Consider the following 21247-nt stretch of genomic DNA (forward strand, 5'->3'; position numbering starts at 1 on the left):
AAATATATTATTATTATTGTTGTGCATCATACAATTTTAAATGTAGTAATTTGTAATTATGGGAATAATTAGGATATTGAAATTATACAAAGTCTAAAGCCCTACAACGGCAATTTGAAAAAAATCACACACAGAGGGATTGTTTCTTTTATGATAATAATTACAATTTTCTTACCTCAGAGTACGTAAATAAAAAAGTACTTAAACTATAAACTATTACAGTATTACCTAACATTATTTATTAAATTTCAAAACATTTAATAAAAACATTTCAAATTTACAAATGTATGATAAATATTACAATATTGATAATTACTACCCGTAATCTTTAATAGAATATAATACTTTTTATAATTGCAACTTGCAAATAAATATGAAACCGCCTAAGGTCAGAAAACATTTTTCATATAGATATCTATAATCTATGTTATTGTCGCTAAGTCACTTTTAATTGTGGATGATCAATGTTTCCCGATATCAAAAAAGTCTCTAAATATATCATGTACCTACTTATAATTATAGTAGTTATATCTTTCTAATGCACGATAAATATCGTTTACTTCACTTGCAGGAACAGTATAGCGATTAGCGAGCGCCGGGACGACGGGAAATTTCCCGTTTGCTTGTCATCACTCGTGTTCATGGATGGCCTGCAGACTATAGGTATAAAAATCCATTTTTTTGGTTAAATCTTCATGGACAGCCTATACAATTTCTCGGCTTGAAATATCACCCCGATCCACCCCAGTTCACTGGTTGATTGAAAACAATTATATTTATGTACAATGTTCTAAATTTATACGAGATGGAGGGCTGAGATTGTGTATAATACAGATTGTGCATCCTGCAAGAATACCTACTGCTGAACTCGACAGGCGATATTTCTTATTTGTGGCTAGAATGTAACGCAAGGTGCATGCAATGCATGTTTACCGTATACGCATCATTGGCATCATCCGCCTTGGCAAGGGGTGACAATCACACGATGGGACTCTATCCATGCATAGTATTTGCCATTATTTCATGAAGGTATTGACTTATGCAATTTCATAGTGTCATATGGATATGGTAAAAAAGGTTTTGAATATTATAATATAGCGCGTGTAATGGTTTAAAAGACGATAATGCCCCACACAAATATTATAATATAGTCGGCTATAGTAAAGTACATCGATGAGTTTTGCTCGGTCTGGCGAATACCGGAATACATAATAATGAAATAATATATACCGAAATGACGCCACCGTTGCAGTCGTAAGTATTACCTGTGCAGTTACGTTGCGCACACGCATCCGCGTAGATTTATAATAATATGTATTATTATTATAATAATGGTCGTCGTGTCTGGTGTCTGTCGCCGTCCACAATAAATAAATAATAAAACGCCGGTGGTGGTGACCGGTGGTGGTGGTGGTTGCGAGTGTTACGACGTGGTCGGTGCAGTGTGCGTGTGTGTGTGCACCGGTCGCTGAGAGACCTGTTGGGGGGCATTGTTCAAAACGGCTTCAAGGTCGTTTTGACTATACAATCCCGACGAGATTTGGCAATGCCGCTTTTGTGTACGACGGCTGCGACGACGATCGGCCCCGAACGAATACATAACACATACCTATCTACGACGATGATAATAATAATAATAATAATAATAATAGAAATATTATGATAAAAATGATAAAATTTGAATAGTTGATAATATGGCCGTTGTCGAACCGTGTCCCCCACATACATAATATACGACACTTCGCAGTTCACACTTATTAAAGCTTGATTGATAGAAACGGCAGCGTATCTCGGCGATTTACATTCCGTAAATTATTATAATTATTATAGTTGCACAATTTATGTATATTTATAGTTTAAAATAGTGATAACAGTAAACGTTTACAATTCGGGTAGGTATTGTCATTTGTTAAACTAAAGTATGTACTGTTCCAATACTTATTTTTTTATGAATGAACTAAACTAATAAACGAGATGATGGGCATCTTTGAAGGTCCTACAGAAGTACTCCTGTCTCCTTTAATAGTCATAGGTATACTCGTACCTAGGTAGTAGGTTTAAGATTCTGGGGAGTACTGCAGGCTGCACTGCACCCCTCACCAATACTGAACGTACAGAAACCACACCCCACCACATGTCCACATTTATATACCATAATACCGTATTACCATCAGTCATTTTCTATTCTGAGCGAAGCAATATTGGTCTTACGATTGTCAGGGGGTGCTGACCCACGCCCTAGCTGCACCACTGCCCCTAGTAGGTATCCGCCCTAGAGGTAAGTGGTCACGAAGTACGAGGCACGTGAAATGACGAGAAGCGCCGAGCAACCCGCGACTATACGTCGTGTCGTCGTCACTGACGGAGCGGTCCGCACGAGTTATTATCAAAAATAAAAAAATCGCTGCGTACTCGGTGCCGCTATCAGCTGCGGCCTGCGGTGATTCAGATTTCAGTGATTGAGCGAGCGAGCGGTGTTTTTGTAATTTTGTCCCCCGCCATTTCGCCCCGAGAACCAGTGGGGCGCACGCGCGTTCGTCCGTTGTGCGTGTGTGCGCGACCGAGAGAGCGAGTGCGTGTGCGTCGATGTGTGTGAGTGTGTGTTGTGTGTTGTGTGAGTGTGTGTGCGTGTGACTGTGTGAGTGTGACTGCGCGCGTATGTACGCGAAGTGTCTCGTGCGAGGCCGTCCGCGCTTATCTCGTCAAAGGTTGTTGTTCCGTCCGTTTCGTCCGTCAACGGGAAGAACCACGTACGACATAAAAAATAATCGCAGTCCGAGTTCCGGTGTGCAGTTAGTGCTCCGTTTTTTTTTTTTTTTTACAAATACTCGCGTGTCCGGCGATTTCCGTGCACCGATAACATATATGTTTTGAACGGACCGGAACCAACTATGGAAGCCACGGCCAAGCACGACTTCAAAGCCACGGCGCCCGACGAACTGAGCTTCAAAAAGGGTAGCTTGCTCAGGGTGAGTTAGTCTGGTGAACTCGGCCTTGGGGGTTTGAGGGGGTCAGAGTGATGGACGAATGTGGGCAGTTTGGATGGTTAGGGATGGCCCTTGTGCCGCCGCCGGGTATCTGCCACTGTACATGTACAAGGCACCTGACTGATTCAAATTGTTTTTACAGGTGATCAACATGGAAGACGATGTCAATTGGTTTCGGGCCGAGTTCGAGGGGAAAGAGGGACTGATACCTAGCAATTATATAGAAATGAAAAATCATGAGTGAGTGGCGCCCACTTTGGGTTTCTATGTCTTTATAATAAAATCATTCACGCCTAGGTGTTACTAATGTTTGTCATTCCTTGTTTTCTTGTAGTTGGTACTATGGGAAAATCACTCGAGCAGACGCCGAGAAATTATTAGACCAACAGCCTGAGGGTTGTTTTTTGGTACGAATAAGTGAGAGTTCACCTGGAGATTTTTCACTATCCGTCAAGTGAGCAAAGATATTCCATGATACAATACCTACCTATAGTATTTACAAACTTTTCTGTATTGTGTCCTTGAACTCCTATAATAATTTGTATTTTTTGAAAATGTGTTTTATATGTTGTAATGTAATAATTTTCAATAATAGATGTGGTGATGGTGTCCAACATTTCAAAGTTTTACGAGATGCACAGGCAAAATTCTTCCTGTGGGTGGTGAAATTTGATAGTTTAAATGAACTAGTTGATTATCATCGAGAGTCATCTGTGTCCCGTTCCCAAGATGTTAGGCTTAGGGACATGCCAGCAGCAACTCAAAATGGATTTAACCAAAAACCGGTATTTATTATTTATGTCTATGATATATTATCAACTGGGTCAATTGTAGGTACATATTAATAAATAACAAATATGTCTTTTGCGGTTTTACAGACTCTGGTAATTGGCATGTATGACTTTACTCCTCAAGAAGATGGAGAATTAGCATTCAAAAGAGGAGATGTTATAACTGTGACAAATCGCACTGATGTAAATTGGTGGCGAGGTGAGATTGGCACCAGAGAAGGACTGTTTCCCGCTGCGTATGTTTCTCCTTATCATGCCCCTTAATCTACAGTGTTTTTCATTATATTGGATGTATTTACTACTATATGAAACGTTTATTTACTACGGTAGAGAACATGTGACAACAAAATAGACTTAACAATTCTAGATTTTTCCTTTGAGATCAGATTATTGCAATAAAAAAAAGTCAATAATTATTTAAATAATTAAATCTGTTTAGGTTTTCCAAGTTTTGTTATTAATTAATTCATTGATATATTAACTTAATTTTTTTTGCTTACCCATTAATTTTTGTTCATTATTAATATGTACGAGGTTAATACACTATGAATCAAAATAATAAAATGTTACCTACCATTCAGACTTAGCAATTGTTTTAAAAAGGTATTTTTTACTATTTAGAATATACCTAAAAACCATTTAGACATGTGATAACCATTGTGTAAGAAACATTAGTTTTCATGTTTGATAAATTGTTGTAATCATGCAAAAAGTTATCAAGTATAAATTAAAATCTTAGGAGGACGCTACCATATGCGTAATTTGGAGTGGGGTTAAACCTTCTTAGCTCCATAAAAACATGCAGCTTTTTAGTTGTGTGGCATCAAAGCCCCCACTCATATTAATGTTAAAAATGTTAACCACCATGAAATTTTAATGTATTTGCTCCTATGGACGCTGCTACCCATCCATTGTCTATATCTTAGAACATGTTGACACCAATTTTTTGTTCACTAGTTTCAATAGTATGCTGTTGTTCATTTTGATATTAGAGCAAATCCCATTATCAAACTTTATTAAGAACATTATCTGTATTCTGTGCTTAAACGTTGGCTTTTCTTCTATATTTTAAGCGATATATCATTATGACCTTTTTTTAATTTATGATATTTCACATACTCATATTATCAAAAAAAAATCACCAACACTTAAGCAGAGATAATTTTCTTATCTAAATATTAGGTCAATCCACTCTTAAACAGGGGGTGAATCGCTAGGGGGACCCTGAGTTTGGTCACACAACCTAAATGTAATAGAATCAAACATGTTTGATTGTCAGTCGTGAGATACAAGCAAAGGTATTGTAACGTGTTGCACCCCAATTTATGACCCGTGGAACCTTACTTAATATCAAAACTAAAACTCCATTATTGAAACTATTGAACAGAATTTGGTTGGTCATACTCTTGTATGTTGGAGACAACAAACGCGTAGCGTCTTCTTAATAATTTTTACTCTATCACTTGTTGCATGAAAGCGAAAATATGTTTGTTCATTTATAGACCTTTTTTTTGGAATTTATAATTTTGATTTTTATGTATGAGATTTTTGCTCGCATGCTTACTATGTATATCCATGCATTTAAATCGTAAACATTGCTTTGATAACCTGCTATTATTTATAATATATGATAATAGTTCTGAATATTATGATTAATATAAAACATTAAAATAAAATACCATTGAACAATAAGTCAATAAACAGAAGTATAGGTTAAATGTTCATAAAAATTAAAGTTACAATAAAACAGTATCCTTTTTTTCATCCAAACATCAAATATTATTATTTATTATAATTCTTAAATTTGTATGAAAGTTCAATTTAGTGAAATCTATCTAAAATGTATGTTATTAACAAATTGTTATGAAAGTGGTTCTTCATCTCTATTAATATTTTATTTGTTAATTGAATAGATTTGTATTAATTTTAGATAGATTTCACTTAATCATTTGTGTATACTATTATATTTAAATTAGGAATATTAAATTTAGTACAAGTTGATGATTTGTTCTGTGTTTTTTTTTTTACCGTTTATACTATCAGTTCTTTATGGAATTAAATTTATAAATATTATATGATGTAAACTATATTTTTAATGATTGCATTTAAATAAGGAAATATTTTTTATCAAATGTATTTCCATGTTAATGTCTTATTTTTTATTTTTAAGTTGAATACACAAGTATAACGACATTTAGAAACACAGAACTTTTATGTTTTTCTTCTTACAATTTATAAAAATCGCTCAATTCCTTTGTCTGTATCAAATAATTGTTTTTTAATATTTGAAATATTTCAAACAAATATCTGTTTAGTTATTTATTTGTTGAACTTGACTTGTACTTGGATCAATTATTATATATTGTGCTTAACAAATTTTCAGTCATATCGAACAATTATTTTAGTTTTGATTTTAAATTAAACAATACAATGTCAATTTGTGATATAAAATAATATTAAAACTCCTTACTTTACCTATCTTATATATTTCTTTGTTGTAGATTGAGATTATTTGTTTTTTTTTACTAATTTGTCTATATTTAAGTATAAATTCTCCCCGACATATAACATATTCATAAAGGTAAGACTCCATTGTTAATTGCCTACACATGAATATTTTCTCGCATACTATGATATAATTTTTTTTTTTTACTAGGTACTTATAGAAATTTTATTTTTTATTATTTATTTAAGTAAAATAAATTGTGAAAAAATATATATGTTAGTCATAGTGATTAAAGACTCTTATAGTTTGAAATAGTGAAATAATGTCCATAAAGTATATTAGTCTATTAATCTATTATATACATACATATATATATAAATACTTACATGTATTAAATAACTAAATAAGTGTCTTTTTCCCTATCTTATACATTTATTAAATTAAAAATATTTTTGTGCCACGATCAATATTATATTATTTTATATTGTAAATAGTTACACTGAAATAATTCATAAATCATTTTACCTACATATATAATTTTCTTTTCCAGTAATACCTTACATTATCTGATGGCGTTGAAGTAAGTAATATTTTATCAACGATTATCTATGATAGAAATAAATACTTTAAAAAAACTATTTTAAATCTAAGTAAACTATTGAAAAATCAAAAAGATAATTTCAATATATTTTTTTTAAATTTCATTCAATTTTTTAAGACATGTTGAAATTGTATTCTTACATAATGATTATGTTCTTATATTTTAGTTATTATTTTGTGTCTTAAACATCCCTTATAATATTTGTAATAATAACATAGTATAAAATCGGTGGTGATATTATATTATTATTACATTTATATATTTCATTTTTAACTATTGAAGTTCGTTATTTGGATACAAGAAAATTAAAATATCAGGTTTCCAATACAATATTGATAGATTGTAAATTCAATTTTATAAAATCAAAATTCAGTAATGGAGTGATTGATATAGAGTTTTCCTATTTCCATATGAAAAAAGCGGGTAAGTGGACGTCGCTGTAATGGATGGTAATTTGAACTCAATAATAAAATATTGTATACGAAAAACGATTCTGAGCTGAGACGGAATGCCAGTTTAGGATAATTTATACTGTTATTATTACTTATTTATATGGTAGCCGGTAAGTTGAATTAATATTACTTTTGGATATGAATTACAAAAAAAAATGACTAAAATCGTTATTCTTGGTGTTAGTATGCAATTTCGTCTAAATTTAAACTCAAAATAACTAAAAAAAAAAAGCTGTGTTTATGTTTATTTTTATATTTTTTTGGTTACGGAATTAACTACTTACGTAGAACCTTGTTTTAAATTTTCAATCCTTAGCTAAAAAAAAGTTGAGGGCGATGGTAAATTCCACCGACACTTTTTTTACCTGAAAAAAATATGTAAATTCCACCGGTACGTATTTTTGACCTGAAAACATTTAACATGTTAACTCCACAGACTACTATACTATATCGCGAAACGAATACATTCCATAAAATATTTTTGAAAGCATATTTTAGTTCGTGAGTTTGTCCGTTGATTTCAAAATGAATACATTAACCGAAAAAATCAGTGAACTTGGCCAAGTTTTGCTTTGCTTAAATAGTTGTAAGTTTTATAAAAAGTCGCACTTTTGCGGTCCGCTATTTAGATGATATATCACATTCACATCATATCACTGCAGTCTGCAGGTATACCTCAAGGTATCATCTTAGCTCCGACTCTCTATAACATCTTCACCTCGGATAAACCTCACTCCTACGACACTTTTATTGCCCACATTCGCCGGTGACACTGCTATAATCTCCTCCCACTCTGACCCCGATCAGTCCTCCAAACGACTCCAGCCTCCAGGATCATCTGATACAACTCCAAAGTTGGTTCCGCCTCTGGAGAATAAAAATTAACGAATCCAAATCTAGCCACATAACCTTCACTCTACGCTCTATTAACAGTCATCCCCTATCCATCAACAACAACATAATCCCTCAAAAAGACAATGTTAAATACCTAGGCATCCACCTTGACAAAAAACTAAATTGGTTAAACCATATAAAAATTAAACGTAAATCTTTAAATTTACGTCTTCATTCTCTTAGAAATCTATTATACGCTCCAAAATATTTCACTTAGAACCAAAATTCTAATGTATAAACAAGTTAAAAGACCAGCCATGACCTACGGCATTCAAATTTGGGGAGCAGCTAAAAAATCAAATATTAATACACCCCAATCCTTCTAGTCTATAAGCTTACGCGTCATCACAGGTGCCCCTTGGTTCGTCAGCAATCAGTCCCTCCATAATGACCTGAAAATCTTAACTCTTCCTGAATTAGCTTCTCGATCCTACAAAAAACTACACACAGCCATAATTAACCATCAAAATCCACTTATCTCCAATCTCCACTCTTTAACTAACCCTATAAATCCACTACGTCGATTAAAACAACGTTGGCCCAGAGATCTACTAAACTAAATTAACATTCTGATGAGTAGAATGACTTTTTGAAGTGGTGTCAATGGACGCCCCCTTCTCTCAAGCCTTCATGTTCTTTTCGTTTTCGTTTAAGCTTTCATAATTTACTTATTGTATTATGTTATGTATACAGATTGTAAATATTTATTTAATAAAAAAAAAAAAGTTTTATAAACAAATACTCTTAAAGTCTGGTGGAGAAAAGTGATGTGAAAACAAAAAGTGTACCACGGTTTTAAAAACGATTAATTCTGGAAAAAATCAAACAATAACTTTCCAACGATCACTACATACTCACAAAGCATAAACCGAAAATACACTACAACGGCAAATATTAAGTACTGGTGCAAAACGAAGGGCGATAGAGGACAATTGTAAAGCACCAAGAAAAATAATCAAACCCACGATGGATTAAAATTCATTAGATAGATGTAATAGTCAAATACAGGTTAGAGATGTGAACTATGCCAAGATAAATTTATATAATTAGGTTCCTTTTTGTTTTTGCGTATTAAAAGATAAACACGTGACCACTTATTTTAAATGCTTTTAAAACATTAACGAACTATGTTCATCATATGATTTTGTTTTTGAACCAAAAATTACCATTATTGATTTCGAAAAAGCAATTCACAACGCATGTGATAATTTGGCCAAATGCGAAATTGATGGGTTGTAGGTTTCACATTACACAAAGTTGGTGGAGAGCAATCCAAAGATTTGTTTTAACGGAAGACTATATAAAACAAAAACTGAAGTATGTGATAGGCTTAAAATTTGTATTGGATTAGTGTTTTTAGACTCCGAAGATGTTTCTATTTTTTTTGCAATAGAATTAATGTCTATAGAATCCAAAAACTCAAAACTTACACAATTTGCAGATTATATATTAGACGCCTACATCATAGAAGAAGCATTTTTTCCACCAAATAATTGGGCTCAATGTAGTTCTAAATTGAATTTAACAACGAATGTGTGCGGGTCGTTTCACTTACATTTAGCTCAAGCTTTGAGAACACACATCCAAAGTTGTTTGTGTTTCTAATGAAGTATTTATCTGCATATAAATGGAAATGTGTTAGTAAAAAGTGTAATGCAAAAAATATACATAGGTAATATAAACGAATCCTAAACCGACATTTTAAAATATGATATTGACCATCAAAACCATGAAAAAAATTCCGATAAATGTATTTAAAAAATACTATTTTCTAAACAACTCAAAAGAAAACTTACTGATTTCAGAACTTCAAAAGTCATAAATAAATCGTGAAATACTTAAAAGTTCTAAAGTTGAAAATATTAATCATACTGATATTGATAATATTCAATTATGTGAACATTGAGATGTACGTTGTTCCTACACGTACCTTCTCCTCGGAAAAATCTTTTTGAAGTGATTGAATCCTGAAATAAAAATTGTCGAAAGTGAGTCATTTTTAATCCAAATAGATTTGGCGAACAATATAGATTATAGGTACCTATATTTTTCTAAAAATAGTAATCTAAAGGCTCTAAGCTCGTCTAATAATATATTTTTTGACGATATATATTTTCTTCATATCCTATCATTCCTATGTTTTTTTACCAACTTTCCAATCCATGTAAAGTGTAAATATGAATGGGCATTATGTTAAAATTAAAATTAAATAATTTAGTTTAATTTTATAAATTTATATATTTATTTATTTAATTTATCTTTTTTTTTACCGATTACTGCAGGGAGCTAATCTGCCACAGATGCGTACGTATATGCTGATTGCTGAAGCAGTGTCTCGATCACAATAATAGCTGACTATACTAAGGTAAGAATGCCAATCGAAGAGATATTAAAAATAATTATAAGAAATAAATTATAGAAAAAAAGAAGAATCCTATATTCCTATCGATCTCTAGTGCACTTGAGGAACCTTCGATGTTGGTAAGTCTAATAGAACCTATTAACGAAATTTAATTTTTAAGTATTTGGTAGGTAACAACTAAGGACTTATAAGGTACAGTAGATGTCTATGACTCGAGTGTACCTTGTCATAGTCCATTGAAGTAAAGTAGACGAGTAAGCCACTGTTGTAGTTTCATGTACCTACCTATGGGCTATAAGACTATGTGTTAAATACTTCAATTTGAATTTGAATTATTTTACTATTATTTAAATTAATTAATTTTTGCTGAAAATATTGATTCAATTTTAAAATTGTCTTTATGCAAGTTACATTATAATAATATACTTTAAATGTTTCAAATAACCATGAATAATATTTTTAAATTACAACAAAATAACTCACCTACTTAAGTTAATTTCTCTAATGAACCTATTTATTAATTTCATGATAAAAGTACGAGTATAGGTACCTATACGGCTATACCTAACCAGGAGTAATCGGAAAAAAGGCAATTGAAAAAAAAGCAAACGAAAAATTTTTGTTTTTTTTCCAAAAATGTTGAATAACTCAAGATATTTTCAATATTTTAGTTAATCAGTGTGAAGTGTAAAATATGCGTGGTTATTTTGTAGCTTATCCTTTTCTCCCATCCAAATGTTTTATTTCATTTATTGATTATTTGTTTAACCATTACTTACTTAATATGTCATATATATATCTTCTAAGGATAGAAGTAAAAAATGTTCTGCCTTTAAGTATATGTAGTAGTGGCCTATTTCAGTGGCATGTATCATAAAAAAATAGGTGTTGCTCTAATAATTGTTGGTGACCTACCCCTCATTATACTGTTATACCGACTTATAAAATGCCCTATTTTTCTTTTATCAATACCCACCCACTCATATTTAAGGTGTTGCCTCAGCAACACTTGGACCCTATGTTACACGCCACTGGGCCCTATTTACATACAATTTAATTAAAAACTTGTATGTGTAATTATGTACTGAGGATGCTCATCGAAACTCTTGCCGCTTTCCCCGACAACCGATTGGGAACCACAAAATATTAATCAAGTGATTATTTGCGATTAGATATCTCCTATATGACTCGTTAGTGATTAATGATTATATGAATCTGACAACAATTGACAAATATGAGTCATGTGAGACTATAATAAAAATGTCTAAATTATATTTCAAACTTATCTTATAATGATTCAAGGACAGTTTTCCATAATTGATAAAATACCAATAGTAAAATTATATTGGTATTGTTGCTATAATATGTTATCGACTGTTCTATCATTTTACCAGTAACAATTGAAATAATTAAATCTAACAAAAAATGACAACATTTGTCTAGATGGTCGTATGTAGTATGTACACATTATAATTTATAGTACGAAACTAGGTAGGGAATCAATTAAATGGCAATGTTCAAAAATGTTTTCATTCGAATGTCCAGCAGTCTTAGGTACGGATAAACAAATACTCGGACATGACAAAATATATCGTCGTAATCATTTACCGAATCGCAAGGAAATTATGGTAAACGTTGATGAATATGAAAGAAAAATCATGAAAGTAGGTACATATATAAATATTATATTATATATAGATGATAAAGAATTGCCGAGAATATAGAATAGAAGCCATTATTCAAGCTATTCGTAATGTTTTGAGAGAATATACAGAAATTAAAGTTTGTTATTACACGGAAAAAACTGTATGGTTGTAGATACCAATTAAATGGTTATCCTAACCAAATTCAGTGGTAGGTATAGGGACTACCATTTATCATAGTTCAAAGTACCAAACCCATTTGGTTGTCATAATTCAGTTGATGTAACCAAACAATTAGGTTAGAAATTCTACCAGCCTACATGGTTCCATTAACCATACACTACTGTTATCCCAACCTAAATTGTTTTGTAATTATAAAGCAATAAATAGTATTTCCAACAATATTGTAAGGTTACGGTAACAATTCTCATCGTTTGTAGTAACCACAATAAAGTGGTTGTATAATCACTAGGATATAGGAGGGGGAATTTATATCATATATTAATATACATTTTTAATAATATATATGAATAAATAATTAAGAACAAAATATAATGAATAAATTATCTTTGATACATTTTAATATAAATAATCAATTTAAAATATACCCTTAAATAGTTAATACCTACAATATTATTATTTATACATTTTAATATGAAAAAAAAAATATTTAACAAATAAAATACATTATTATTTTATGGTATAAAATATATAGTAACTTCTTAAAAATTACAAGATACATATGTACAACCATCAGACATTGTGCTACAAACACAAGGACTTTGTTCTATAAGTAGATCATCAAATGAAATACATAATAGATCATCACAATTTTTTATTTCATATGCTTGTAAATGTTCATTAAACCCTATTGTACTTATACGTTGACCAATTAAAAATGGTATGTCACATTGGAGTTTAAAGAAAATATATTTTATAATGACAAATATAGGCATATCTTTAACATCAATTATAATAATCATTCTCTGCTTGGTTGTGTAACGAGTGCCTTTCACCTGAACCCACGAAACAAAACTAACAGAATTTAAATTTGTAATCTGATTTAATAAATTATTTTGTATTTTTTCTATCTCATTTATAGACATATCTATTACTTTTCCTACGTTTGATGATTATAAAGACAAAGATAGTGTATTCGATTTAGATAATAATCGATGTGCAAGTCTTAGTTGGTGTTTAACACTCAGTGTATAGCATATATTTTTCCGACTGGTAATAGAATGGGCCGTTAGCTATGACTCTCTATGTTTAGACTCGTATCTCATTGACCATAAGTGAGATACAGGCCCAACTTTACTCATTATTAATGGATAATGTAATAAGTGGTGATACTTTGGTTTTAAGTTGGTTGGAAACAATTTTAAATACAACTCATGATGTTCAGTTATAAGTGTTTTTAGTAATAAATTATGTTCTGGTTGAATTGACTTTAACGTTACGATCTGTATAATTTGTCGAAGTAATATATATAACTGCCAAAATTCCAAATTAATGGGTACAAGATCACCAATAAGAACACCTAAATGTCTGCTAATAACTATAGTTATTACCATTTAACACAAAGCACGCATAGGAAAATTCAGCAGCTTGGTTTGGAAAATAAGGAGTTCATGTTATTTTGTGAGCAAGTCTATAGTTTGGCTTTTTTGCCGGTACCTGATATACTATAGAAGGAATGTAAAAAAAAAAATAATAATAATTTTACTTACGTAAAATCATGCCTGAAGAAGCACATGACTTGGGTGAAATATTTTGATCAAACATACGTAAATGGAACATACAGACGTATTGGCAAAGATATAATACATTCTAATTCCGAAAAGTATATCACCCTTTTTTCCACCTGAAATTTGGAATGTACACGAAAGTACTGAAGGTTTCAATAATATAGATTTGCTAAGTTGATAAGCGATAAGCATCTTTCTATTTTAAATTTTGAAACCTCAATAAGAAAGTGACTCTGAAAGTTGCAGCTGAGGAGACAAAACTCCAGCAACGGTTATTAGGCACTATCCAACCAAAATAAAAACTTAAGAAATATGAAAAAAAGCAATTTAATTTTAAAAAAATATCTGAAGAGTATAGATTCTCGATATCATCTCTAGATGATCCACCAAATTTTTTATTAGCTATATCTTTTACCACAGGCTTTACATTATAAATTATATTATGACAAATTTATGTTTCATATTGATGAAATATGATGCATTTAATTTTATATTATAAATTTAATTTTAACTTATTAGGTAAATAAACATTTTTTTACAATTTTACCAACAATGAACGTGACTTAAAAAAAATGTTATACTTATTATATTTACTAATACAGTAATACCCTTTTATATTTGAAATTATTACATAATATATTTTCTAAATTAATGAATCTTTGCAAAATGGAATACATTATTTTAAGTCTGTTGTGCTAGGAAAAAATTAACCAAACTGCATATTGCTATATTGGTTTTTGCTATAATTATACGGGTACGGCTGTACCTGTACCTTTTTTTCAAATGTTCAGTAGCTCTAGCTCAATCAAGGAGGGGGAGCTATCTCAATGCTATAATATAGTCTAAATCAGCGGTTCCCAAACTTTTACGACCACGGCACCCTTAAAAAATTGTTTGTGTTTCGCGGAACCCTAATGTCTAATCCAACTCAACTACAATTTTTGTAAATTAAAAAAGGAAAATCAATTCCTTAAACTCTCAAGTCCAAATAATATTTTAATGATACTGTTAATGACTTTTCATTATTAAACTTAGTTTTAAAAAAAATTTTCAATCAAATATTTTTTAAACAATAAACATTAAATAAACATAATTTTCTCAATAATCTCATACATCTAACGGAACCCTTGACATTGTCCCACGGAACCCTAAGGTTCCACGGAACACACTTAGGGAAACGCTGGTCTAAATTATTTTTTATCTATAACCGTGATTTTAAGTTATAACATCAACAGTAATAATTTCCATGGGGGGGAGTCCACTCAGCTACTCCTCTAGATTTGATATGTTTTCAATTCTTGATTCTTGACAAAAGAGTAAAGCTAGTACAACTGCACTGCTGCAGCTGTGCAGTACTGCTACTGCAGTATGCAAGAACTAGAATAGGTTTGCTGGTCTATTGCATCACCGAATCATGGAAAAAAACAGTGTTTGTTTATTTTCCATGCATGCGCCAACTTGATGGGAAATGTTCGAGTTACGATCATACTATAGATAACTGCACTGTGATTATTTCATAACAAAACATTCAATTAGTCTGATTCATACTACCCTACCTTTACTATAATAAAATTGTTAGAAGCGTATAAAATAAGTGAAATTACGTGAAACTAGATGAATTATGTAGAAATTACAAAACTCGAGCGTAATATTCACGTTTAATTTATTGTCTGTGATAAAAAAAAATATAAAAATAGTGAGGAGAAAATAGTGCTGCTAATCATTATGTGTTCAATTTTTTTGTAGTAAAACATTTTTATTATGCCAAATGCTTTTTAATTTACCAAACGTAGATTTATCATAATTATTAATGACTAATGAGTATCAAATATGTCGAGTATGTCAGGATCTTCAGGTAGCAGGCGAACTGGAGGAACAACTAAGATCCGCCTGACTGGTGAGTTAAACATTATAATTTGTTATGAATTATTATTTTTATTAACTAATACGATGTTTATTTTTCTATTTTATATATTTATTTGATCTAATACTTTCACAAATTAGTTTTAATTAATATTCATTTTAAATTTGTTATGGTATGTGAAATATCAATGACTAATTATGTATCTTTCTGGATCATTCCATAATAATATATTTTGTTGTTATTTTGGAAATTCCTACTTTTGTCTGTTTGTTCAAGAATTCCTAATGCCTAAATATTTATGGGGTATACTTATTAATTCTATAATACTATTAAATTGTATACGTACTTACCTAAAAGCAAATACTACAGAATTTGCTTAAATTTACCACTGCGTAGATGCCATACCTTCCTTTGCTCTAACCTTAACCTATTATTAAAAATCTATCTAAAAATTATGGGATCCATAGAGATTATTATTATTTTTTATGCATCATACTAAAAAATCTACTGCCACAGAAGTAACTGAGTCTGGCCGGTTTAAGTTCTATGTATTATAGTATTGAATTGCCTTCTGTATGTATAATAATGTATTTATATAAATAGTAATATTAGTTTTACAATGATCACAATTTGGTTTCAGTGCTCTGCGCTCAGAATTTGCTGAAAAAAGATTTATTTCGTAAGTTTAAATTTGATTTAATTATAAATATCAGTTTTATATTTTTAACATATCGTGCTTATGAACATAGCATATTTTATCGGTTAAAACATGGATTTTAATAGGTTTACCACCTGATGCATTTGCAAAGATAAGTGTGGATGGATCTGGACAATGTTACACAACAGATACCTGTAAACCAACCTGTGACCCTCAGTGGAATCAACATTATGATTTGTAAGTTTAGTTAAATTATATTAGCTTATATTACTTTTATATATTTTTATACCTTATTGTAAAGATCATGATAATTTAAAATTGTAGATATTTAAGTAAAGGCGATCATGTAACAATTACCTTGTGGAATCATAAAAAAATTCATAAAAATATTCAAAAACCTTCTAGTGGTTTTCTCGGGTGTGTAAGATTATCATGGAAACAAATCCAACGATACAAAGACACTGGTTGTAAGTAATACAATAACATTATACATAATATAATAATATGTAATATAAATACTTACATTATGTTTGTTTGAATAACAATTTATATGTTTAAAATTCTTAATTTACAGATCAGAAACTAGATTTAATTAAATTAAATCCAGATGATCCAGTACCAATTAGAGGCCAATTAGTGTTATCTTTATTATCTCAAGATGGTACAGCAGGTGTATCATCTCAACAACCAACTCTGTTGCCAGATGGATGGGAGGAAAGAAAAACAGAAAATGGACGTTTATATTATGTAAATCATAAAACCAAAACGACTCAATGGGTTAAACCAACAAAGTAAGAGAAATAATCATAATTTATAAATGTATAAAAAATGTTGTAGATACCAACATAAAAAGCTAGAATTTTTTTATGGGCTGATCAAGGATATTGAGTCTGATCTCATCAGCCATCTAAATAAACACAAATAAAAGATCTACATAACATGATGCCAAGTTATAATTTTAAGATTTTAAAATATAGGAAAATTTAAAATCTGCTTACCTAAAACTTTTAATTATAAAATCTATAAGCAGGCATAAATATATAAAAATGAATAAACTTTTAAAAAGTTATAAACATCATGCAGTTAGATGTACAGCATTATTTATAAAAAATAATTTTAAATTTAAATTTTAGATCTCATTCAAAAATGACTACAGGTAGTAGTAGTCCTCGCCCTCCAGCACCAACACCTACCGAAGATACACAAAATGAATCCGATGTTATAAATAATAATGATGGTAATAACATTGCTTTGACTGCACAAACGTAAGTTACTTTTGCTTTTAAATTTTATAAAAATGTAAGGCAAGTAATAACTATATAACTAAAATACTTAGGAATAGGAATCCTAGCAATCGAGCATCACTCAGTTCTGCCAGAAATGCATCATCTCATAGTTCCTCAATTCAACAACCACAAGATTTGCCAACAGGTTATGGTTAGTATCATATAACTTTAATCTAACTTAAAAATATTCAACTATCACTTTTTAACCTTAATAGAAATAAGAACGACACCTCAAGGGCAAATTTATTTTTATCATACCCCAACTGGTTTAAGTACATGGCATGATCCAAGAATTCCAAGAAATATTAGTGTAACTTCAGGACAACAACTTGGCCCTTTGCCCGCTGGTTGGGAAGTACGTCAAACATCCAGTGGTCGCTATTATTATGTAGATCATAATAATCGAACTACAACTTTTTCGGATCCAAGACTTTCAACATCAGTCATAGCTAATTTATTACAGTAAAAGAACCAAATGCATTAGCTACAATTATTATATTAACCCCTTTTATAATTTATTACAGGAAACAAAATGATCAAAGCTCATCAACGAACGAACAAAACTCAATGAACAATAAAGAGAACACTAGTATCAACACCAGAGTGCCCAATACTAGTGAAACATCATCAAGTCAACAGAGAATTCAACCTCGGCCTGGCCCTGTTTTTGATGGTCCTCAAAGCATTGAGACTGATTCAGAGTGTTTGCCTAAATATAAACGAGACTTAGTTGCTAAGCAGAAGATTTTACGTACAGAACTGGCTGCATTACAGCCTCAAACAGGACATATGAGATTAGAAGTTTCAAGATCAGAAATATTTGAAGTATAAAATCTTTTGAACTTGATTATTTTGTTCCTAATATCATTAATTTTTAGGAGTCATATCGAGCCGTAATGAAAATGCGACCCAAAGACCTACGAAAACGGCTGATGGTCAAGTTCCGTTGTGAAGAAGGTCTTGATTATGGTGGTGTAGCAAGAGAGTGGTTGTATTTATTATCACACGAGATGCTTAATCCCCAATATGGATTATTTCAATACTCTAGAGAAGACAATTATACTTTACAAATAAATCCGGACAGTTCAATTAATCCAGTATGTTTTATTTACAATTTAGTGGGATTATATACCTTAAAATGCAGCTAAAAATGGATTTTAATTTTTAGGAACATCTATCTTATTTCCATTTTGTTGGTCGTATAATTGGAATTGCTATTTTCCATGGACATTATATTGATGGAGGATTTACTACACCTTTTTATAAAATGTTACTAAATAAACCAATTACTCTAGAAGATATAGAAGGAGTAGATCCTGAATTACATCGAAGTCTCACATATATATTGTAATTACTAATAGCCAGGAAATTCTATACATTTTCTATATATATTTTTTTTTTTTTTAAGGGAAAATAAACTTGAAAAAGATATAATTGATACCACTTTTGCGGTTGAACAAAGTAGTTTTGGTGTATTAAAATTGCATGAGCTCAAAACTGGTGGACAAAATATTCAGCTCACAGAAGATAATAAAAAAGAATATGTCAAGTATGTTAATAATGGATGGTTACCTATGTATATTATAATATTAATATTAAATAGTATAATACAAATAACAATTTAAATGTATGTAGATTGTACGTGACATACAGATTTATGAGAGGCATTGAACAACAATTTTTGGCCTTGCAAAAAGGCTTAACTGAAGTAGTTCCTGGAACATTGCTAAAGCCTTTTGATGAACGTGAGATTGAATTAATTATCAGTGGTATTGGCACCATTGATATTGAAGATTGGAAGCGTAATACTAGGCTCAAAGTGATTATTTTTTTGTACTTCTTAAAAATCGAACAGTTAACAATATACTCAAATAATTACTATTTTATATTTTATATTCCTTCAGCATTGTGCACCAGATATGCCTGTAGTAAAATGGTTTTGGGAAATTATTGAACAAAACTATAGTCAAGAAATGCGTCTCAGACTGTTACAATTTGTTACTGGGAGTTCAAGAGTTCCTCTTCAAGGTTTTAAGGCACTTCAAGGTAAATAATTATTTATTTAACGGGGCAAAAGTGCATATATTTACGCATAATATATTTTAATTTAGGATCAACTGGAGCAGCTGGGCCTCGTTTGTTTACCATACACTTGACTGATGTACCTACTGATAATCTCCCCAAAGCTCACACCTGCTTTAATCGCCTTGATTTGCCAAAATATGAGAGTAAACAAAAATTGCTTGACAAACTCAGCCAAGCAGTTGAAGAAACTTGTGGTTTCACTGTTGAATAGGCTATCTGTTAAATTTCTATTAACTGCATATATTATTATTTGTTTAAAATATGTTAAGCGTCACTTTTTGTATTATTTTTTGTTTATAGAATTTTTATTGTACCTATAGTCATTTGTTAATTACAACTTATTTTAAGTTTATATATATATTTTTTTTTAGAAGAAAATGTTGAGATAATTCAATAATTGTTATTGAAATATGTAATAGTTCTAAGTTATAGTTATAATAATAATGTGCAATAATACAGGGTAAGATACGATGTAAGGCCTTGGAAGCAAAATGATTCTAGAACTACATTTAACTATATAATTTTATTTTCTTAAATGATTATTGATTCAATGTATGACAGAAATATATTATGGTTATTTGTTACCATTTAAAACTTATGAATGGACGCTGAAGTGTTGATTTTTAAGGTGATTTATATTTTGGTTCCAATTTTCAGAAAATATAATTGAATTTTTTTCAATATCTTATCAATCATTTATAATCTATTGTAATATCTTCATTTTTTAAAATTAATTTATAACTTAATTTTATTATAATAGTTTATTTTTCATATAAAACAATCATATTGTCTTCCATAGGTTTAATATATTAAGGACTGCCCGCATATGACAATCCAAATCATTCAATTCAAGAATAAATTATTTATAATATAACTTAAATAGTGGATAGAATAGGTATTGATTGAGTATGTTTATCTCATTTATGCTCTGAAATCGAACAATGATGTATTTATGTTTATATAATAACATGTCTATTTATTGTTAGCCGTTAGTTTAAATTGTTTAAGGCATCACGATCATATAATAATTAACAACTTACATAAGTAACATTATATTCAGCTATTGACGAAGGAATCAGTATGTTCCATTTAATAAATACAACATTTGTTTTTTTTTTAAATTTACAAATCCATATTGCAGCAATTGCAAGTTGTTAAAAAATGTGAAAACAGAACAATATATTAAATGTATAACTGATTTTTTTTCTGATGATCTCTAAAAAATTATTATTGTTACTTTATTTACAATTTAATAAAACAAGACTTAGTTTTATCTCATAGTATATCTATTAGTTAGATTTATTGTGTTATGTAGATTTATCTTAAATGATAAGTAACCAAAACCTGTATTTGGATGAAATATTAACTGTGGTAATAATTTTTATTGTATTATTTATAGTTTGATTTATCAAACATGCTCACTCGACATT

General features: G+C 30.4%; 2 protein-coding genes across 2 annotated transcripts; both read left to right on the top strand.

The window, feature by feature from the left end:
* Nucleotides 1-2412: 2412 nt before the first annotated feature.
* LOC111037643 (protein enhancer of sevenless 2B) lies at nucleotides 2413-4200 on the top strand. The gene is made up of 5 exons (XM_022320321.1): nucleotides 2413-2969; nucleotides 3130-3227; nucleotides 3322-3441; nucleotides 3583-3772; nucleotides 3866-4200. Exons 1-5 carry the CDS (start codon nucleotides 2892-2894, stop codon nucleotides 4040-4042), a joined length of 663 nt encoding a protein of 220 aa, XP_022176013.1. The 5' UTR covers nucleotides 2413-2891; the 3' UTR covers nucleotides 4043-4200.
* An 11230-nt stretch (nucleotides 4201-15430) lies between these two features.
* LOC111037627 (E3 ubiquitin-protein ligase SMURF2) lies at nucleotides 15431-20151 on the top strand. The gene is made up of 15 exons (XM_022320296.1): nucleotides 15431-15821; nucleotides 16429-16467; nucleotides 16572-16683; nucleotides 16771-16913; nucleotides 17021-17237; nucleotides 17580-17711; nucleotides 17783-17883; nucleotides 17948-18194; nucleotides 18257-18557; nucleotides 18611-18829; nucleotides 18901-19079; nucleotides 19141-19281; nucleotides 19368-19551; nucleotides 19637-19778; nucleotides 19844-20151. The coding sequence occupies exons 1-15, from the start codon at nucleotides 15755-15757 to the stop codon at nucleotides 20026-20028; spliced, it is 2409 nt and encodes an 802-aa protein (XP_022175988.1). The 5' UTR covers nucleotides 15431-15754; the 3' UTR covers nucleotides 20029-20151.
* Nucleotides 20152-21247: the final 1096 nt, after the last annotated feature.

Source organism: Myzus persicae, unplaced genomic scaffold (assembly GCF_001856785.1).
Source record: "Myzus persicae strain clone G006 unplaced genomic scaffold, MPER_G0061.0, whole genome shotgun sequence".
Lineage (NCBI taxonomy): Eukaryota > Metazoa > Arthropoda > Insecta > Hemiptera > Aphididae > Myzus > Myzus persicae.

Excerpts from the sequence above, each read along its gene's own strand:
- LOC111037643 (XM_022320321.1), top strand. The coding sequence starts at position 2,892 with ATGGAAGCCACGGCCAAGCACGACTTCAAAGCCACGGCGCCCGACGAA. Across the intron at positions 2,970-3,129 it reads AAAAGGGTAGCTTGCTCAGG|GTGATCAACATGGAAGACGA; the intron begins GTGAGTTAGTCT and ends TTGTTTTTACAG. Across the intron at positions 3,442-3,582 it reads GATTTTTCACTATCCGTCAA|ATGTGGTGATGGTGTCCAAC; the intron begins GTGAGCAAAGAT and ends TTTCAATAATAG.
- LOC111037627 (XM_022320296.1), top strand. The coding sequence starts at position 15,755 with ATGTCGAGTATGTCAGGATCTTCAGGTAGCAGGCGAACTGGAGGAACA. Across the intron at positions 17,238-17,579 it reads CAATGGGTTAAACCAACAAA|ATCTCATTCAAAAATGACTA; the intron begins GTAAGAGAAATA and ends TTTAAATTTTAG. Across the intron at positions 19,552-19,636 it reads AGCGTAATACTAGGCTCAAA|CATTGTGCACCAGATATGCC; the intron begins GTGATTATTTTT and ends ATATTCCTTCAG.